We start from the raw sequence: 22,947 nt of genomic DNA on the forward strand, positions 1-22,947 counted from the left end.
ACAAACAATTATCTCACTAAGGACTCTTTATCTTGTTATTTCATGTTCTCATTATTTATTGCTATTTATTTATACTTGCATTTACACAATTTGTTGTCTTCTGTACTCTGGTTGATCTTTCATTAATCCTGATAGTTACTATTCTATAGATTTGCTGAGTATGCCCGCAGGAGAATGTATCTCAGGGTTGTATGTAGTGACGCGCGCGCACGCGCACACGCACACGCACACGCACACGCACACGCACACGCACACGCACACGCACACACACACACACACACACACACACACACACATAAAATTTACTTTGAACTTTATAGTAGTTCACCTCCACCACCCTCTTAAGGTAAGGCTGACTAGGTATCAGCAGGAATTACTGATGCTTCCAGCAATATTTGCATCTGATTATTTTCGGATCAAATTAAAAACAGACAATGCATTTGTCACCTTCTATGGGGAATTGTATATTTAGCTGAAAATGAAGCATTTTCAAAGGTTTGGCAATTTAAACAGTGCAATGGGACCAATTAGATTGGTCTTTCAAAGAGGCAGAGCAAGGACAATGGTTTACATCACGTGATCAATCATATCACTTCACATGAATCAAGTTCATTGATATGGTTGTGGTTACCTTGCATTATATTAGTTCCAAAAAACCAGGAAGTTCCTTGATAGTGTCACTAGATCTTATTTTCTAATGTCTTCTAATATCCAATTTGACCCCAACACTAATCAGAATCAGGTTTATATCGTGAAATTTGTTGACTTTGCAGCACAGTACAATGCAATACATGCTAAATATAGGGGGGAAACTGGATTACTGTAAGTATATATGTGTATATTAAATAGTTAAATTAAATAAGTAGTGCAAAAAGTGGTGAGGTAGTGTTCATGGGTTCAATTTCCATTCAGAAATCAGATGGCAGAGGGGAAGGAGCTGTTCCTGAATCATTGAGTGTGTTTCTTCAGGTTTCTACCTCTTTCCTGATGGTAACAATGAGAAGAGGGCATGTTCTGGGTGGTGGTGGGGGTCCTTAATGATGGCCATCACCGTTTCACTCCTTGAAGAAATCTTGGATACTATGGAGGCTAGTAGATAGAGCTGACTAAGTTTACAGCTCTCTGCAGCTCACTTTGATCCTGTCCCCCAACACCAGAAGATGATGCAGCCAGTCAGAATGCTCTCTACAATACACCTGTAGAAATTTTTGACTGTTTTAGGTGGCATACCAAATCTCCTCAAACTCCTAATCAAATATAACTGCTGTCTTGCCGCCTTTGTAGTTGCATCAATATGTTGAGACCAGATTAAGACCTCAGAGATATTAACACACGGGAACTTGTAATTGCTCTCTCTCTCCACTTCTGAACCCTCTATGAGGACTGATGTGTGTTCCCTTGTCTTACTCTTTCTGAAGTCCACAATCAGCTCTTTGGTCTTAATGACGCTGAATGCAAGTCTAACTTCTCCCCCTCTCAACTACCAATAATCTGATGCCATTCCCTACTGTTTTTATTCTTTCGACAGTAAACTGTGTTAGCTAAAGGTGAATTTAATAGAACAATGTCATTTTGCATCGTTCATTCGTTATGTGCCATGTCAAAATGGATGATCATAGCCTTTCCATAACCATGAATGTTCTTGGCAAATTTTTCTGCTGAAGTGGTTTGCCATTACCGCCTTCTGGGCAGTGTCTTTACAAGATAAGTGACCCCAGCCATTATCAATACTCTTCAGAGATTGTCTGGCCGGAGTCAGTAGTCGCATAACCAGGACTTATGATATGCGCCGACTGCTCATACGACCATCCACCACCTGCTCCCATGACTTCACATGACCCTGATCGGGAAGGCTCAGCAGCTGCTACACCTTGCCCAAGGGTAACCTGCAGGCTAGCAGAGGGAAGGAGTGCCTTACACCTCCCTTGTTAGAGGCGTATTTCCAGTCCAATGCATTCTATGAATATAGAGGAGGTCTGAATCAGATGTATCAGAAAGTGGATGCAGCAAAGGCCTTCATTTAGATCAAAGTCAATGTAAACTTATTATCTTAGTACATATATGTTATGATAGGCCAGTTTAAGATTCACTTTCTTACAGGCATTTACAGGAAAGTAAATAAATACAAAAGACTTTATGAAAAATTGTATATAAACAATATCCTAATAAACATTCCTGGAATGGCTCATACTATTCAAAATAATTTATTTTTAAAATAGTCTGACACCCACAATAGTAAGTTCCTCTCAGTAGGAAATGTGAATTTAACACTTTTTCCACAGATACTATTAATGGAAGGGAGATCTGGGAAGATATGTTATTGACTCCAAATTCTAAAAGTGAAAATGTGTTAAATTCGCATTCCCTACCTGAATTTAGACAGCGTCAGAGTATTTATGAGAGCCAGGGTATTTTAAAAATAAATTATTTGAAGTATCTAAATGGCATGAGCCATTCCAGAGTTGTTTGTTAGGATATCGTTGCTTTTTCCTGAGGATTTCCTAAGTTTAGACAGAATTTTCCCACCCTCCATTACCAACCACCAGTCTCATTAGAGACTCAATCACTCTATTGTGTCCTGTGCCCCTGAGTAAGCAGACAGAACTTCCTGCCAATGCCAGCATTTCATGGGGGGGGGGGGGGGGGACGGTCTCTTGAATGGTAAGAAGACTTGGCAGTGCTTTCTTTATTAAAAAAAAATGGCTCTAAGCAATTATCCTGAATTAATTCAGACATGGAGGCATTTTGTTTTGAAAAATAGCCTCAAACTCCATCTTCAACTGTGCTCAACTAACTAATTTAGAATAATTATTTACATTAGTTGTTAACAATTACATAATTTTACTGTGATACTCCAAGAAAAGGTTTTACACTTTACCAAGACCAGTATATTTAGCAGAAATCAGTGGTTGAAATCTGCACACTGATAATATTGGACCATAAGATATTGGAGCAGAATTAGGCCATTTCATCATGGCTGATCCATTCTTCCTCTCAGCTCCAATCTCCTACCTTCTCCCTGCATCCCTTTATGCCCTGACCAATCAAGAATCTATCAAACTGCCTTAAATATGCTTAAAGACTGCCTCCACAGCCTCCTCTGGCAACAAATTCCACAGATTCACCACTCTGTGGCTAAAGAAATTCCTCCTCCTCTTCGTTCTAGATGGACAGCCCTCCATTCTGAGGCTGTATCCTCTGGTCTTAGACACCACCACAGGAGACATCCTCTCCACATCCACTCTATCAAGGCCTTTCACCATTCAATAGGTTTCAGTTATGTCACCCCTAATTCTTCTGAATTGTAGTGAATACAGACCTAGAGCCATCAAACACTTCATATGACAAGCCGTTCAATTCTGTAATAATTTTCATGAATATCCTTTGAACCCTCTCCAATTTCAGCACAACCTTTCTCAGGTAAGGGGCCCAAACTTGCTCACAGTACTCCAGGTGAGGCCTCATCAGTGCTTTATAAAGTCTCAACATTACATCCTTTCTTTTATTTTCTAGTCCTCTTGAAATGAATGCTGACATTGCATTTGCCTTCCTTAACACAGACTCAACCTGCAAGTTAACCTTTAGGGATTCCTGCACGAGGACTCCCAAGTCCTTTGCGCCTCAGATTTTTGCATTTTCTCTCCATTTAGAAAATAGTCAGCTCTTTCATTTCTACTACCAAATTGCATGACCGTACACTTCCCAACACTGTATTCCATCTTCTTTGCCCAATCTCTAGTCTGTCTAAGTCCTTCCGTTGCTTCTCTATTTCCTCAAAACTACCTGCCCCTTCACCTTTCTTTGTATCGTTTGCAAACTTTGCAACAAAGCCATCAATTCCATTACTCAAATCGTTGACATATAAAGGAATGCTTCTGAGGTGACTCCTTTATAAAACATTTTTATAATATCTAACAACAAGTCAACAATATTGATGACTAAGATTGATGTAGTTGTGTCTGAATATCAGTAACAAGAGAGAGGAAGAGAAACAACGGTTATTGAGCTAATATGAATACAGTGAATGATGTATTGATTGAGTGGAAGTCCTGCAATGCAAAATTTTAACTGGGAATCCAGTAATCAGAAGCAAATATCAAGTGTGATTGTACTTGGTCTTGTAGGCTAGAATGCAGCACTAAGTTAAATGAAGCTTTCCAACTCAGATTGCTCTTGTGCTTCACATCAGAATCAGGTTTAATCAGATCAGAATCAGAACATGGCGTGTGTTGTGAAATATGTTGCTTTGCGCCAGCAGTACAATGCAACATATAATTTTTTTTAAAAACTAGAAATTACAGTAAAAAAATACAGTGCATATAAAAAAATTAAATTAAGCTATAGAAAAGGAGAGCAAAAAAAATTTTTTTAAGTAGTGAGATGATATACATGGGTTCATGGACCATTCAGAAATCTGATAGCAGAGGGGAAGAGGCTGTTCCTAAAATGTTGTGTGTACCAATGACAAGAGAATATGTCCTGGTGATGGGGATCCGAAATGAGAGATGCAGATTTTTTTGAAGCATCACCTTTTGAAGATGTTTTCGATGCTGGGAAAGCTAGTGCCAATGATGGATATGGCTGACTCCATAGCAGACAGTGAGGCAGCCAATTAGAATGCTGCCCACGGTACATCTGTAGAAATTTGCTAGAGACTTTGGTGACATACCAAATTTCCTCAAGCTCCTAATGAAATATAACTGCTGTCATACGTTCTTTGTAGCTGGTGAAAGAAAATGTGCTGTATTTAATTTTAAATGAATTTTTCTTCCATTGTGACTAAACCACCCAGTCATTTATATAATTATTTTAATTACAGATAAGCAAATTCAGTGCAGTTGAGCTAAACAAAGTGACATCTTAAATAGCTCAAACCTAATTCCATTAGAATAAAGGGTAACAATAGTGTTCAGATACATATTATCTGTATTTATAAACTGGTGTGATAATTGGGTACCAGGTCTGGACACCCACAAAGTTTGTTTTTGTGCAATTCAACCTTTGCATATTGAAGGGAGTTTGCATGTTGAAATCTTTTGATTTTAATAGCTAATGATTTGCAAGCATTTCTCAAAGGATAAAATATTGAATTCAGCTGTTCAAATTGTAAATACTTCCAGTAATAGAAGTTAGCATTATCACTGCGTTGAACCAAAGAAAGGATTTCCAACATACTGGCGGCGCACTTGGTCACAGCGGCCTCTCCAGGTCTGACAAATGGCGCAAGTGTGCGTCTTAAACAGTTTTCTTGTGATGGTAAGACTCTGTCTGACATTGGTAATACAAAATATTTCAATTCAGGTTCTTAGGTTCCTGGGTGAGATTGGTGGTGGAGGAGCTGTGTGGCCTCAGTTGTTATGCAGTCTGGCCCTCATGTCACATCATCACCTGTTTTAGCTATCTGAAGGCGATGTTGAAGAGAACAGTGGGGCGGCAGGCATGCCGGGAGTCATGCTGGATTGAGGGCGAGCTCTCCTGTTGGGACTGCTCACCAGTGTTCACTCCCTGGAATGACTTCAACTGCAGCTGACCCAAAGCAAGATGACAAACTGCTACGTGCTTGTTCTTGTAGAAACATGGCTCCAGAAGAATATCCAATGCATCATCAAATGATAGCATCGAGAAATTTAAAGTTGCTGACCTTCTTCACCTGGCTCATGGACCCCTGGTTTCCTCCTGCTGAAGTCAGTAATCAGCTTCTTGGTCTTGCTGACACTGAGTAAGAGGTTGTTGTTGTAGGCCAGATTTTTCAATGCTGATTCATCACCAGCTTTGATTCAGCTTGTCTTCAGCAACCTTGAATGTGGCATTGGAGCTGTGCTTAGCCACATGGTCGTAAGTACAAAGCAAGTAGAGTTGAATGACAATTAAACTTGAACTTGAAGAGATTGACTTGTATCTTACTTCCAGATTTTTCTGTCAAAAATCCCTTGACAAGAACAGTAAATGCTGCAATTATTCAACAGGTCAGGCAGCATCTGTGAAGGGAGAAATTGAGTTAATGTTGTGGGTGGATGCTCTTTCACCCAAATGTTATAATTCAGTTAAGTATTCTTCTACATGTGTTGGCTATTGAATTATTTTACTTAATTGGGTAATTGAGCACCAAGGAATAGGACATGAAAATGAAAATTCCAATCATTTTCAGCATTGTTTTAATTTACCCTCCCTTCCGGTGATTCAGCTTTCATCAACTCCACCTACTTGCACTCTTTCTGATACGGCTCGACCATTCACCCTCTGGCAGTGGCAGCACCACCACCACCTGTGCAATTTGATCTCTTCAGCTCTTCCCACTCAGCCTTCCTTTTTTGTTCTCTGCCCCTCCCATGTTTCTCTGGAACTTAAAACTTCTGTTTTTAACTTCTTCAAGTTACGATGAAAGGTTATTGACATGAAGCATGAATTTGCTTTCTCGGTAGAAGCTGCCAAACCTGTGAGGTGCTTTTAGCTTTTCCTTAGAGTTTGGACATATAGGAGTGAAATTAAAACGAGCAGTAGAAATATGTGGAAAAATAACGAGCAGATGCTTGCAACTCTTGAATAGCCCACTCACAAAATGCCAGAGGAACTCAGCAGGTCAGGGAGCATCTATGGAGGGGAATAAACAGTCATGTTTTGGGCCAAGACCCTTCATCAGCACTACCTCGTGGCCTGAAATGTCTGTGTATTCATCTCCATAAATGCTGCCTGACTTGCTGAGTTCTTCCAGCGTTTTTTGTGTGTTGTAGTACAAATACATCACTAGCTTGTCTCTCGTTTAATTAATTTGACACTGTATCATGGGCCAAAGGGACTGTTCACGTGCTAAACAGAATAGATTATCCAAAGGTCGACAGCAACACACATAAGATGCTGGAGGAACTCAGCAGTTCAGGCAGCATCTGTGGAAAGGAATAAACAGTTGACATTTTGGGCCAAGACCCTTCATCAGGACTGTTCAGGTGCTGTACTGTTCTATGTTCCATGGTACTGTGGAAGAGTCTTAGGCACATGTATATAGCTAAGATTGCACAGTACTTTAATTGTCAACGTGGAATGGAGAGTGAGTTTGTAAATCTGTGGCGGGAGCAAAGAATCAACACCCACAAAATGCTGGAGGAACTCAACAGGCCACGCAGCATCAATGGGGGGGAAGGTACGGTCGAGATTTTGGGCTGAAACCCTTCAGTGGGACTGAAGAAAAAAAGCTGAGGAGTAGATCTGAAAGGTAGAGGAGGGGAGAGAGGAGCACCAGGCGATAGGTGAAACTTGGGGAGGGGGGGAGGAGGGATGAAGCAAAGAGCTGGGAAGTTGATTGTGAAAGAGACAGAAGACAATGAAAGAAAGAAAAAGGGGGGTGGAGCAGCAAAGAGAGGCGATGGGTGGGAACAAAGGATGTTGGGAATAGCGATGGTGGAGTGCCGTGGGAGGGGTGTGGGACTGGTGGCAGAGGAGGAGTGCCAGGGGTGGGAGGAGGTGGTGTGGTTGCAGATACATCCAGCCTTGAGACACCAGACAAGGTCATTTGATTCCGAACAATTTGTTTATTGATCAGTACAGAATGTCTCTCTGGTGCTTCCCGCTCCTTCCCCTCTTCCCAACCATGATTCCCCTCTCCCTGCCCCCTTCCCGCTCTCGATCCACAATAGAGACCCAGATCAGAATCAGGTTTATCATCACTCACACGTCATGAAGTTTGCTTTTTTGCAGCAGCAGCAGTACAGCGCAATACGTAAAATTACTACAGTACTGTGCAAAAGTCTTAGGCACCCTAGCTATACTGTAGATGTGAGCATAGAGAATTAGTCTGAGTGATCTGAGAACACAGAGCACACAACACAGCAGCCTCATTCCCACTTTCTCTCCAGAAACACAACACTGTAGAAGGCTAAAATGACTGGGATCAGAAGTAGAAATTCCTCGACTTAGCTGATTCCTCGACTTTTGCCGCCATGAATAACAGTAACTGAACACAGAGAAGTGGAATAGTTCTATGGTTGGCAATAGAAATGCAACAGTAGTCCAAACTCAGAGCTTGCATTGACTGCATTCATTGCTGCTTTGGTAAGGACATCATAATTGTGTTTAAATAATTGCAGGGCAAAACAAAAAAATCAGAATGCTAACATCTAGAGCCACAACTGCTAATCTCAAAATAGTTGTTACTGAAAGATGGCGCCAGTGAATAACGTGACCGACGGTGACATGCTGCAGACAGTTCATGAAACCACTTCTTCTTTTTAATATGACTTTACTACTGATTTGCATACAATTTGAACCTGTGATTTACATTCTGATGGTCTGTTTTGGGCTGATTGAGCAATCTGGCACTTCGTTGTGTCCAAGGGACTTCGGTGAGGTTTGGAGCAAAGTGTGTGGCCTTTTGGCCAGGAAGCCTTGGGTTGCATTGTTTGTTAAAATAGATGATGCGTTTCACTGTATGTTTTGATGTACCCGACTGAATTACCAGGATAGTATAGATGAATACTTGATAGTTGGCATGGACCTTTGTCTATTTAGAATTTATTTAAATCTTACATCCATTTCACAATGTGAGGGAATAAAAATATTTGCATTATGACTCCGTTACTTATGTTACAACACACACAAAATGCTGGTGGAACGCAGCAGGCCAGGCAGCATCTATAGGGGAAGCACTGTCGACGTTTCGGGCCGAGACCCTTCGTCAGGACAGTGCTTCTCCCTATAGATGCTGCCTGGCCTGCTGTGTTCCACCAGCGTTTTGTGTGTGTTGTTTGAATTTCCGGCATCTGCAGATTTCTTCGTGCTTGCCCGTTACTTATGTTCTCTGGTTCATAAGCTGGGAGATCTATCTTCAGATATGAGCAGAGTACATCTAAGTAGTCTATTAGCCCTTGTTTCTGATTGCCTTAATTTCCGTTATCCATCATTTCTCTTCTGCCCACCCCATCCAGCCTCATTAAGAATGGAAAAAGTATATAACTTTAACCCAAATTCTATAGAACTGGATCCAAAGCACAAGTTTGTTCCTTCAGGAGAGAAGAATACTGTTCAGAAATGCACTCCTGCTGAATTAAATTCTTTTCATTAAATCTGATTGGAGATGTAGAGATTAGGCAGCAGATTGAAGATCGTTTCCAATATGGAGGATTGGATGGATGTTGTAAACTGGTTGCACTTCAGTTTGAACATTCAGTTATGATTAAAGCCTTGGATTCATTCTGTGTGACTGACCTTCTGTCTCATAATGGTTTCCAGATATCCACATTCCTGCTCAACTTGTTATTCTCACACTCAATAGGGTGGAGATCACTTTAATGGTAAGAACACAAATAGCTTGGCAAATGAACTCTTTGTCTAGCAGCAGTACACTTGGGTAAGCACCAGATACGTTTGAATGGAAGGGGACAATATAGGTAATTTATGTTGGAATGTTTTCCTGTGCTTTTACCAGTTTTTGTTGTCTGTAATAAACTTTTACTTCATTGTACAGGGAAAATTACAATGAAATATTTTATTGCTCGAGGAAAGGAAGGCTGGGTGTAACCTCTTTGAGCTTGTTAGGTCCTCCTCCCCAATTTCCATCAGGAAATGGTGGAGCTTTATGTGGGAATGGGGAAAGGTAGGGCGAATCCCACCGCTTTATCCTAGTTTTAAAAAAACATTCAGGTGTAATGTTACAGTCACTGGTGGTTATCTCAACAAGAAGAAAGGTCAGCCAAGACTACAAGTTCTGATCACCATCCAGTGGCTTCAGTTGGAAAGTGCATGTGTGTACATAGAGGGGAAAAGAGGAGCAGGTATGTTTGTGATGGAAGAACTTGCTGTCCAAATTCATACTTGAAGAAATTGCCATTTGGACTTCCTGCAGGACTGTTGTATATTGGAAAAGCAAAGAGGATGTTAGAGCACTAGAAAAGCAAGGATGCAATGATGAGACTTTATAACGCACTGGTGAGGCCCCACTTGGAGGATTGTGAGCAGTTTTGAGCCCCTTATCTAAGAAAGGATGTGCTGACATGGGAGAGGGTTCAGAGAAGGTTCACAAAAATGATTCCGGGATTGAAATGTTGAAAGCCCGCGATAGAGTAGATATGGAGAGGATGTTTCCTATGGTGGGGGGAGTCTAGGACCAAGGACACAGCCTCAGAATAGAGGGATGTCCATTTGGAATGGAGATGAGGAATTTCTTTAGCAGAGTGTGGTGAATCTGTGGAATTCTTTGCCACAGACAGCTGTGGAGACCAGGTCACTGGGCAGAAGTTGATAGATTCTTGATTGGTCAGGGCATGACTGGATACAGCAAGAATGCAGGAGATTGGGGCTGAGAGGGAAAATAGATCATCAGTCATGATGAAGTGCTGGAGCAGACTCAATGGGCCAAATGGCCTAGTTCTGCTCCTAAACCTTACGGTCTTAAGAGACTGTAGATGCTCAAAGAAGCTCAAAAAATGAAAGGGGTCAGGCAGCATCTTTGGAGGAAAGTAGACTGTCCATTAGCAGCTTTCCACAGTGATTATACTGTAATCAAAATATGATGTCACAACATGAAAGCAAGGGCCATGAATATCAGCAAATTACTATATTTCGAACTTTCATTGGTTGGAAAAAATAGACAGCACACATTTGGTCCAGGAATGATAAGATTTCTGACCATAAGTTTTTTGACCTGTAACATTAACTCTGTTTAATTTTCCACAGATCCTACTTACACAGCCGAGTTTTTTCCAGCATTATCTGATTTTAATGTCTGCATTTTTTCCATGTTACAGCTACCTGAGGTAACCTGGCAACACTAACAGGTCACCGCCTTCAACTATTTCCCATATGTCTGTAACATAAAATTATAGTTGCACATCAAAGCAACACACAAGAGAGCCAGAGGACCTCAGCAGGGCAGGAGAATAAAACTTTGGTACATTGCATTCATAAATCAAAGTACAGGTTGACCTTCTATAATCCTACACCATTGGGACCTGAGGAGTGCCGGATTAGTGAAAATGCCGAATTACAGAAGGATCTCATTAAGCAATAGCTAACCGCATCATTATACCTTTAAAATATCATGTGAATCAGTACAAGTTAGATAATAATGAAACAGAAAAATTAAATAAGTAGCAAGTTAAATTTTAATAAGGTAATATACTTTACAGGCACAGATAAAATAAAGGGTACAAGTAAACGTACAGGAGTTAACTTGTACAGAACAGTTGAGCACTTCTGCTTCTAAAGTGAGACATTTGATATACCTTCAGGCAAAGTTACACGTCCGCAAGTGTGGGGTTGTCAGGATCATCAACATCTTCATCTTGCAAAATGAGTGAAGCATCAGGAACTGGTGCTGAAACTGGTACAACAGTTTCTTCAAAACCTGTTGATGATGGCAGCACATCTGGGTGAGTAGAAGCAAAAGTCGAAGAAAGGAAGACTTTTATACGCCACATTTCACGCGACGCCAGGCAGCCAGGGATTTGGCGCTGGGCTCTTCCCTCTTCACTCGCAGTTACTGAGGGAATCCTCGTTAGTTTCTTTTCCTCTGCTTAGTAATATGCCTAAATTCGGTGGGTCGCCACGTCTGATCTGAGGTCGTAAGTGGAAGAGAATGGAACGCTGGCCGGGCAACACTGGAGGGCAGTGCACGACTGCCGGCAGGCGGCGAGAAGGCGAACTGACCCAGCGCGCCATCTCCCCCACCACTGGCGGGTGTGATGGGCGGGTGCCAGGTGGCCACGCCTCACGCAAATGATATTAATAAATGCAGGAAAGCAAGCAGGAATCACCTGCCTGTGCTTAGAAGAGTGTGCCAACACATGAACAGATCTAGCGCAACCAAAGCAATGTGCAGCAGATTAGTACGGTGGCCCGGGAAATTTGAAATTACAGATGCGCGGAAAATTTGAAATCAGTGCCGGATTATCGAAGGATCCAGATTACAGGTAGCCGGATTAGTGAAGGTGGACCTGTATTGAGTACAGGAGATGGGATTTATGTTGAAGTTACTTAAGACGTTGATGAGACTTATTTTGGAGTATTGTGTTGAGTTTTGGTCACCTACCTACAGGAAAGATGTAAATACGGCTGAAAGAGTACAGAGAAAATTTACAAGGATGTTGCTGGGACTGAGGGACCTGAGTTATAAGGAAAGATTGGATAGGTTTGGACTTTATTCCTTAGAATGTAGAAGATTGAGAGGAGATTTGATAGAGGTATATAAAATTATGAGAGGTAGATAGAGCAAATGCAAACAAGCTTTTTCCACTTGGGTTAGCTGAGACTACAGCCAGAGGTTCAATATATGGGGCCACCTTATGTTATGTTACAGCATTCAGAACAGAGAAGGAAGCCTTCAGACTACCTCTGAACTTCGAAGTATGCTTACAAATTATGTCTTTTGCACTGAATTGCCCTCAGTTTCAAGCATCAACTATTTATCCTGGCACCCCAATATTAAAGTCTTAAGAAAATGCACAGATAATCCTGACATAATGTGAATTTTACTTTGCATATCATTGAAATGCTGACCATCGGTGAATCAGAATCAGGCTTATTATCACCGGCATGCAGTCTGTCGTGAAATTTGTTGTTTTGTGGCAGCAATACATATACATAAACTATACTATAAATTACATTTACAAAAGTTTCTGCACATATGAAAATAACTGGTCTAAAAACAGAGCAAAATTAATGGAGTAGTGATTGACTGTTCAGAAATCAGATGACAGAGGGGAAAAAGCTGTTCCTAAAACATTGAGTGAGAGTCTTCAAGCTCCTGTACCTGCTCCCTGATGGTAGCCATGAGAAGAGGGCATAGTGGTCAATGAAACCATGAACACTACCTCAGTATTTTTCTCTTCCTGCACTGCTTGGTTATTTTAATTTTGATTTTATATTTAATAATTTATAGTTTTTATTAGATTAGATTATGAGGACACTCAGTCCTCGTTTATTGTCATTTAGTAATGCATGCATTAAGAAATGATACAATGTTCCTCCAGTATGATATCACAAAAACACAAGACAGACCAAGACTAACTGACAAAAACCACATAATTATAACATATAGTTACAACAGTGCAAAGCAATACTGTAATGTGATAAAGAGCAGACCACGGGCACGGTAAAAAAAGTCTCAAAGTCCCTGATAGCCCATCATCTCACGCAGACAGTAGAAGGAAGAAAAACTCTTCCTGCCATAAACCTCCAGCGCCGCAAAACTTCCCGATGCAGCCTCCGGAAGCATCCGACCACAGCCAACTCCGAGTCTGTCTGAAAACCTCGAGCCTCCGACCAGCCCTCCGACACCGAGCACCATCTCTGCCGAGCGCTTCGACCCCAGCCCCGGCCGCCAAGCAACAGGCAAAACCGAGGATTCGGGGCCTTCCTCCCGGAGATTTCTTCGATCGCACAGTAGCAGCGGCAGCGAGACAGGCATGTCGGAAGTTTCACCAGATGTTCCTCCATGCTTCTCACGTCCGTCCCCATCAAATCAGGATTGTGCACGGCATCCTACTTAACAGATAACAGATATTCATCCCGGAGAGGCCGCACGCGCTGCCATTGCACCACCATCTTCTCTTTTATTCTTGTTATTATTATGTATTGCACTGTATTGCTGCCACAAAACATATGCCAGTGAAAGCAAGCAACACACAAAACGATGGAGGAACTCAGCAGGCCAGGCAGCATCTATTGAAAAGAGTAACCAGTCGCAGTTTCAGGCCGAGACCCTTCTTCAGGACTGGAGAAAAAAATACGAGAAATCAGAATAAGAAAGTGGAGGGAGGGGAGGAAAGGTAGTGGATGATAGATGAAATGGGGGTGGGGGGAAGGGTGAAGTAAAGAGCTGGGAAGTCAATTGGTGAAAGAGGCAAAGGTCTGGAGAAGGAGAAATCTGATAGGAGAGGACAGAAGGCTGTGGAAGAAAGGGAAGGGAAGGAGCACCACAGGGCAGGTAAAGAGATGGGAATAGGGAATATTGAGGGTGGGAAGTTTGAAAAGTTGTTGTTCATGGCATCGGGTTGGAGGCTACCCAGAGGGTATATAAGGTGCTACTCCTCCTACCTGAGTGTGATCTCATTGTGGCAGTAAAGGAATCGACATGTCTGTTTGTGGCCTCCTCTACTGCCGCACAAAGATGCTGCACTAGATGTAGTCATTCCTTCAGCTAAAGCTTTCATCTACTGGAATTAATCTAACATGTATTCCACCTTAGAGGAGATTGCCCAAGTAATACCTATTTATAAAGAGGATAGGTCAGTCCTAGCTAATTGTCAGCTTCCTCTTAAGCATCAGTTCTGATGAAAAGAATCAGAGATTGGCAACAAGCATCCCCTCATCAATTATATGCTCATCAGTATTCCATTCAAGTCCTAAGAAATCACTTAATTCCAAACTTTATCACAGCTCTAATTCTGCGGTGAAGAATATTATCATTAGACACAGGCCGGCTCTGTCATTCAATCATCATCAGGCTTGCTCAGTCATTCAACAGAATCATATTTAATCTACCTCAACACCGTTTTTCAGTCCTATCTCCATATCCGTCAATTCCCCAAATATCCAGAAGTATGACTTATTTCATTTCAGAATGCAGGCAAAGGTTGACCTTCCACAGCTTTTAGAGCAGGGATTTCGGACCTTTTCTTATGCCGTGGACCAATACCATTAAGCAAGGAGTCAATAGCCCAAGGTTGGGGACCCCTGTTTTAGAGGATTCAAAGTACATTTATTATCAGAGTATGTATGCAGTGTATTCATTTTCTCCACAGATAGCCTTCTTACAAAGAAAACCTTGGAACCCGTTCAATAAAAAATATCAACCCCCATGCGCAATAAAAAAAAACAAATTGCGCAAACAGGGACATCAAGAACAAGAACATCAACCCCCTCCCACACGCAGAAGCACAAATCATGCAATCAACAAGTACATCAACCCCCACGTGTGCAAAAAAAACAGCAAGGAAAGAATGAGAAACTAAAACACAAAATTAATGAGTCCACATTCAGTTCAACTCAGTGTTCATTGTCTGCGGACCATCTCGATTCCTAACGCATAATGATGCGAACTACAGTCCAATCCACAAACTGCAGACCAGAACTTTAGGACAATTGTCCGACGACATTGAGGGAGAGAGAGAGAGACCCATTACATGCAAATACCTTCCTCTGCAGCAGCGAAGGAGAGCCTGGTAGATGGTGCAACACCCACTCACCTCGATGTTTCAATCTTCCTCAGCGCCTTAATCTAGAGACTGAGTCGATCAAGGACTTTAAGCTTTTTGGCCTCAAGGCCACTCGCCTTCTGAAGTCTTCTCGGAGACAGCAAAGCGCCAGATTGCTCGATTGGCCCAAAAATGCACCATTAAACCAATAGTTCCAGAACCACATGTAAAGAAAGAAGAAGATGTGAAAGAAATAGTTTTCATCCGGTGAATGCCGCCCTTGGTAGCATTGATCGCTGATGCCATCTTCTTCTGGATTAAGTTGGAATTAGAGATTTCCAAAGATCAACCATCCTTGGGGTAAAGAAGTTGCTCCTAATTTTAGTTCTGTTACATTTTTAAACTCCTCAGCCAAGTGAAACATTCTTCCCATATGTAGACTTCAGAACCATCTGAGAATTTTGTGTGTTTCAGTGAGGTTCCTCTATTCCCTAGAGTTTAAAATAAGAGCTCGAGCCTTCTCTTGGCAGGTTTACCATCAAAGGAACCAGTCTAGTGAATTTTCACTACTATTTATCCCTTATCTAGATTAATCTGTTATGACCCATGTCTTATGATGTGGTCTTTCCATGACCATGATGTTCTTGTCAAATTTTTCTGCACATGTACTTTGCCATTTTCTTCTAGGCGGTGTCTTTACAAGGTGGGTGACCTGCCCACCCCCCAACCATTATCAATACTCTTCAGAGATTGCCTGCCTGGCGTCAGTGGTCGCATAAGCAGCACCACCTGATCCCATGGCTTCAGGTGACCCTGATTGGGGGCTAAGCAGGTCCTACACCTTTCCCAAGGGTGACCTGCACGTTGGTTCTGAAGAACAACTGGGGGGGAGAACAGGAACAAGATATACCAGCTAGTTGAATAATGTTGCAGCAACCTTTCCACCCAATGTCAGTAAGACCAAAAAGCTGATTGTGAACTTCAGCCAAGGAACACACACTAGTCCTCGTAGAGGGATCAGAAGTGGAGAGAGTGAACAATTTCAAATTCCTGGGTGTTAATATCTCTGAAGATCTAACCTGGTTCCAACATATTGATGCAGCTATATAGAAGGCAAAATACCGGCTGCGTTCCATTAAGAGTTTGAGGACATTTATTATGTCATCTAAAACACACACAAATTTCTACGAGTGTGTACCATGGAGAACATTCTGACTGCTGCATCGCTGTCTGGTATGAAGGCGGGGGTGAGAGGCACGTGATGGCTACTGCACAGGATAAGCTGCAGAGAATTGTAATCTCAGTCAGCTCCATCATGGGTACTAGCCTCCGTAATATCCAAGACATCTTGAAGGAGCAGTGCCTTAGGAATGCAGTGTTCATCATTAAGGATCTCCACCACTCAGGACATGCTCTCTTTTCATTATTGCCATCAGGGAGGAGGTACAGATGCCTGAAGGCACACACTCAATGGTTCAGGAATAGCTTCTTCCCCTCTGCCATCCTATTTCTTTATTTCTATTTAATTTAACCCTTTAAGATACATATATTTACTTACTATAATTGAATTTTTTTTCTATTATGTATTGCAATGTACTGCTGCTGCAAAGACAACAAATATTACAACATAACCTGATTCTGATTCTGATTCTGAAAAACAGCACCAACGGGGAAAAATGTTTTGCAAAATAAATATGGGAGCACTTACAAAGCTTCACTTGTCAAACTAGAACTTGAAAGAAGGATGCTATGAAACATTCTTGTGGTGCACACCAATCAAACAGCCAACACCACAGCCTCTTCATGTTTCCTTTTTCTCATTTCAGATCCGTTTCATCCTTATCCAGAACCGCGCTGGCAAAACCCGTTTGGCTAAGTGGTACATGCAGTTCGATGATGACGAGAAGCAGAAGCTCATTGAGGAAGTCCATGCTGTTGTGACTGTCCGTGATGCTAAGCACACCAATTTTGTGGAGGTACGATAATGACTTTAGTTTTGAGATTGCAGTAGTCAGGCTATTTTGCATTGTATAACTCTCCACCTACAATACCATGCAAAATTCCACCCTGTCAATTGTATCTGGTCTATACCTCTTCTGACCGTTCACTTGTAAAAATGCCACTCCCTGTTCTCAGTTTCTCTGTCTCCACTGCATGTTCCCTCTGGATGAAGTTTTTCATTCCAGAACAAATGAGTCCTTCTCCTTCAAAGAAAGGGGCTTCCCTTCCTCCTTTGCCAGCATCTCTTCCATTTCGCTCACATCTGACCAGCCTCCTGCTACCACACCAGGAATGGGGTTCCTCTTGTCCTCACCTACCATACCATGCCTCCATATCCAGCGCATCATTCTTCGCAACTTCCGCTATCTCCAACAGGTCTTTCCCTCCACTCAACTTTCCACTTTCTGCAGGGATCGCTCTCTTGTCTACTCGTCCCTCCCCAATGATCTCTCTCCTTGCACTTATCCTTGCTAGTGGAACAACTGCGATACCTGCCTTTACACTTCCTCCCTCACTACCATTCAGGGCCCCAAACAATCCTTTCAAGTGAGGTGATACTTCAACTGCAAGTCTGTGCAGGTCATCTACTGTATCAGGTACTCCAGGTGTGGCCCCCTGTATATAAGTGAGACCCGACGAAGAGTGGGAGACCAATCTCTGTTCCGTCTGCCACAAAAGTTAGGAATTCCTGGTGGCTACACATTTATTCTCATTCCGATATGTCAGTCCATGGCCTCCTCTACTGCCAGGATGAGGTCACACTCAGGTTGAAAGAGCAACAACTTATATTCTGTATGGGTAGCTTCCACCTTCATGGTGTGAACATCGCTTTCTCAAACTTCCAGTAATTTTACCCCCCTCCTTCACCATTCCCCATTCTTATTTCCCTCAACACCTCCTTACCTGCCCATCGCCTTCTCTAGTGTTCCTCCCCGTTCCCTTTCTTCAATGGTCCTATCAGAATCCTCCTTCTCCAGCCCTTTATCTCTTTCACCAATCAACTTCCAGCTATTTATTTCACACCTTCCCCCTCTTGCAGCTTCACCTATCTCCTGCCACCTTTGTACCTCTTCCTTCCCCCCCCCCCCCCCATCTTCTTATTCTGACTTCCCTTCCTTTCCAGTCCTGTAGAAGGGTCTCTCCCCGTAGATCTTTCCCACAGATACCACCTGACCTGCATTCCTCCAGCATTTTCTCTGTGTGTTACTTTGCATTTCTAGTATCTGCATATTTTCTCAAGCCATGGGTATATAGATCCAGGGTGCCTAAGACTTTTGCACAGTATTGTAATAATTTAATGTATTGCACCTTACTGCTGTTGCAATAAAAAAAACAAATTTCATGACATTAGTAAGTGATAATAAACCTGATTCTGATGTGGGTCTTTGTTGTGGATTGAAGGATGAAAGATATTTCTGGAAAGTGACTCCACATATGTAATGAACGGATATTAATGAAAAATAGAAAAGCACTGCACGAAGCAAGAAACAAAGATTTCAATCGGGTATCGTTAACACCGGTGTGAACATATGCCGCTTAACAGTATGCTGCTCATGAAACAAGCAAAGAGCTATCACAACAAACTGAAAACTGAAGGGAATTGTCAACATTCAGCAGGCTGGTTGCAGAAATTTAAGAAAAGCCATGGCATTAATTTTTTATGGATTTAAAAAAATATTAAAGATAAAGTGTTTGCTGATCATGATGCGGCAGAAAAATTTATTGATGAGTTTGCCAAGATCATCGCTGATGAAAATCTAAAAGCTACAATGCATAAAACCTAAAATAAAGTAAAATACATATCCAGTGTATTGTAACTTTTTAATTGAAACATGGCCTAGTAGGAGAGACTGAAAGCCTGCTGTTTTTCAACAGCTGATTCAGGTATTTTCCTGAAGCTTCTGTTACCCTGCGCACATTATATTTTCATTATATTAATGGTATGTAATAAATTTTACTGTCAAGTGCACATGTATGATTAACAAGTCTATGACAAAGGCTGCCTACCAGTAGCACAGAAATTCAGAATCAGAAATGATGGTGATCCCAAGCAATATCAAAATCCTAAACACTTCCAGCCCCAAACATTTTGGATAAAAGGTACTGAACTTCTGCTGTGATTAAATGTTTTTTACTGAATCATGGTAGTAATGGTACACAGTGGACAACTTGCAGTGTGAGAGCTACAAACCGGGTCCGCCAAGACGAAATGCATGCACTTGAAAACCCGAGCCCAAAGACAGTGCCTCCCGCACATTGGAGGCCCAATCATGCCTTAACATAGTTCACATTGATACAAATCCTTTCTGGACTATTCACTTGTACCCACTGCTATAATGTAGGAAACATGGCAGCCAGCTCATTACAAAGATAATTGGTAGCACAAGCTTCAGATTGTGTTTCATATAAGTTTTTACTCACATATAAGAAAAAAATTAAATGTTCATCATTTCTTACTTGAGTTAAAACAGCATAAATCCTGTTCTAACCTATCAATCCATGGCTGCCTCTTATGCCAAGATGAGACCTCCCTCAGGGTGGAGGAGCAACACCTTATATTCTGTCTGGGTAGCCTCCAACTTGAGGGCATAAGCATCGATTTACAGTATCTGCAGATTTCTCGTGTTTATCACTACAATGAGGACTGAGCCCATGTAAGTGTTATGTTCCTGCCGCTTGCTATATTAACAGTCATGACCTATGTCTTAAAATTTATTATGTAGAGCCTGAAATGTAAAAATTCTGAATCAGGTTTAATATCACTGGCATATGTCATGAAATTTGTTAACTTCACAGCAGCAGTACAGTGTAATAAATGATAAATATAGAAGGGAAAAAAGAGTTACATTAAGTATATGTATGTATATTAAATAGTTAAATGAAAATAAATAGTGCAAAAAGATAATAAAAGTACCTAGGTAGTGTTCATGGGTTCAACGTCCATTCCAAAATCGGATGGCAGAGGGGAAGAATCTGAATCAGGATCAGGTTCAGGTTTATTATCACTGGCATGTGACATTAAGCTGTTTATCAATCGTTGAGTGTGTGCCTTCAGGCTTCTGTACCTCCTCCCTGATGGTAACAGTGAGATGAGGGCATTTCTGGGGGTGGAGATCCTTAATGATGGACACTGCCTTCCTAAGACACTGCTCCTTGAAGACCTGTTAGAAACTATGGAAGTAGTGCCCATGATGGAGTTGACTAATTTTACAAGTTTCTACCACCTACTTCAATCTGTGCAGTAGCCCCATACCAGACAGTGATGCAGCCTGTCAGAATGCTCTCCACTGTACATTTGTAGAAGTTTTTCAGTGTTTTAGTTGATAAGTAAAAACTCCTCAAACTCCAAATGAAATGTAGCCAATCTCTTGACTTCTTTATAGCTGCTTCGATATGTTGGGACCATGTTAGGTCTTGACACCCAGGAACTTGAAATTGCTCACTCTCTCCAATTCTGATCCCTCGCTGAAGATTGGTTTGTGTTCCCTCAACCCCTTCCTGAAAAGTTGTTTTATTTATCATTATCTATAGATGACCAGGATATATGTTTGTTTAAATTAATTGGTTTAAAGTGGCTGTTTTTATCCCTTAAGGGTACAGCTTAATTGAGAACAAACCAGAATTTTAGCATCAGCCATTTGAGGTGGATAAATGGTTGGGAAAAGGAATGGCAATTATTTTGGAATGTGGATAGAGACTCCAGATGATAGAAATCAGCTATATTCCCCCTCATGTCACAGAGCTGGGACATTCTGGATTTGTGCACCATTTGGTACAGTATTCTATTTCATAGGAAAGGGATGCTCCACCTTTCAGTTCTAGTCAGTGTTGACTTGTAGCACAAACCTGTTAAAGGGTTTGCGGGTGAAGATACATCTCTTCCAAAGGAGGTGTGAGGTGCTCCTTCCCTCCGCTAGCCTGCAGGTCACCTTTGGGCAAGATATATCACCTGCTTAACACGTGGAGCCGTGGGAACAGGTGGTGGATGGTCGTATGAGCAGCTGGTGCACATCTCAATTCCTGGTTGTGCAATCACTGACACCAGCCAGACCATCTCTGATGAGTACTGATAATGGCTGGGGTATCTTGTATTGTAAAGACACTGCCCAGATGAAGGCAATGGCAAAACACTTGTTTAGAAAAATTTGCCAAGAACAATCATGGTCATGGAAAGCCCGTGATTGCCCACATCATACAACACGGCACATAATGATGATGATTAGGAATAGACACTTGAACCCATTTACTGTGGGCTACTAACTGCCCAGCGTAAATCCATGTCTCTAAAATGAGAGAAAAGAGCAGGTATTTTTTCTGTAAAAATGGGTCCCTCTGTGCCACTGGCTTTGTGTTTGGTTCACTGCTCTATAAACTGTAGTCTGTACTTTTATGGACTTAAAAAAAATCCCAGGACTCAACTGATTAATAAAGCTCATCGAACACCTATGGAGCAAATAAAACAGGGAACAAACAGCAAGGGAGCATAGGGCTAATTGGAGCAGTGTGTGAGACTAATGACCCACTGGTAATCAAGTTACATATTAGGTATGTCTCAACAGAGTTATGCCAACATTATTCATGCATCTGCCTCACTGCCTTGAAATATTTCCTACCAAAGCTATGGATGGCCAGATGTTTCTGGTGATGTTGGGCCCACTTTTAAATGAGAAATTATCAGTCTTGCTATAGTGGGTGTTCAGTCACCCATTAAATGTGTCAAAATGTATCCTAAAATAAGCGGGAATGTTGTTTTCCTGCTCTAACTGGTCCTATGCAACGTGAATTAATGATTTTCTGGTTAAAACACTCGGTAACATTTGCCAGCTGAGCAACTGTGCTTCTTTTCCCCATTGTAGATGAGCTCACATCCTGGTATTATCTACTGGGAAAACAGCTCCAAAGCTCTGATCCTCTTTGGCTGAACTCAGCTTGGGCATCATCTGTGGCTGTTACTGGAGCTAGAGTTCGATGGTAGCAATTGAGGGGAAGGGATAGATGATCCCACTCCACAGGAATCCTCCTTGAGAGAGTTGAATAACGTACAAGAGAAGGACTGGATCCTGAACCGTAGCAGACCAGTTGTGAGAATGTGGCAAGTGCCCATGTGGTCAATTGATCATGTAGTGAATCGACTGGGCCTTCTAAGCGCAGAAGGCCTTCTGGGTTTTTTTTTGTTGGGTTTTTGAGCGCGGCACAACATTTTTCATCTCAGAGGGCATGGTTTATCACTCCCACACTGTTAAGTTGTCCAGTGTGTGCCGTGGCTAAATCAACCCGGTAAAAAAACTTTAATCCAACTTCTCCATTGTTGTTCTTGCTCTACCAATACGTAACAAACAGACAGACAGACATACTTTATTGATCCGAGGGGAAATTGGGTTTCGTTACAGTCGCACCAACCAGGGATAGTGTAGAAATATAGCAATATAAAACCATAAATAATTAAATAATAATAGGTAAATTATGCCAAGTGGAAATAAGTCCAGGACCAGCCTATTGGCTCAGGGTGTCTGACACTCCTCCGAGAGGAGTTGTAAAATTTGATGGCCACAGGCGGAATGACTTCCTATGACGCTCAGTGTACATCTCGGTGGAATGAGTCTCTGGCTGAATGTACTCTGTGCCTAACCAGTACATTATGGAGTGGATGGGAGACATTGTCCAAGATGGCATGCAACTTGGACAGCATCCTCTTTTCAGACACCACCGTCAGGGAGTCCAGTTCCACCCCACAGCATCACTGGTCCTGACGAATGAGTTTGTTGATTCTGTTGGTGTCTGCTACCCTCAGCCTGCTGCCCCAGCACACAACAGCAAACAT

At 41.9% G+C, this 22,947-nt stretch overlaps 1 protein-coding gene across 1 annotated transcript in view; it reads left to right on the forward strand.

The window, feature by feature from the left end:
• ap2s1 (adaptor related protein complex 2 subunit sigma 1) overlaps positions 1-22,947 on the forward strand; it is a 67,162-nt gene that overhangs the window by 14,683 nt on the left and 29,532 nt on the right. The window contains exon 2 of the mRNA XM_073029353.1: positions 16,952-17,101. Coding sequence (XP_072885454.1) covers positions 16,952-17,101 — 150 coding nt within the window. The remainder of the gene's footprint in view (positions 1-16,951; positions 17,102-22,947) is intronic.

Source organism: Hemitrygon akajei, chromosome 25, assembly GCF_048418815.1.
Source record: "Hemitrygon akajei chromosome 25, sHemAka1.3, whole genome shotgun sequence".
NCBI lineage: Eukaryota > Metazoa > Chordata > Chondrichthyes > Myliobatiformes > Dasyatidae > Hemitrygon > Hemitrygon akajei.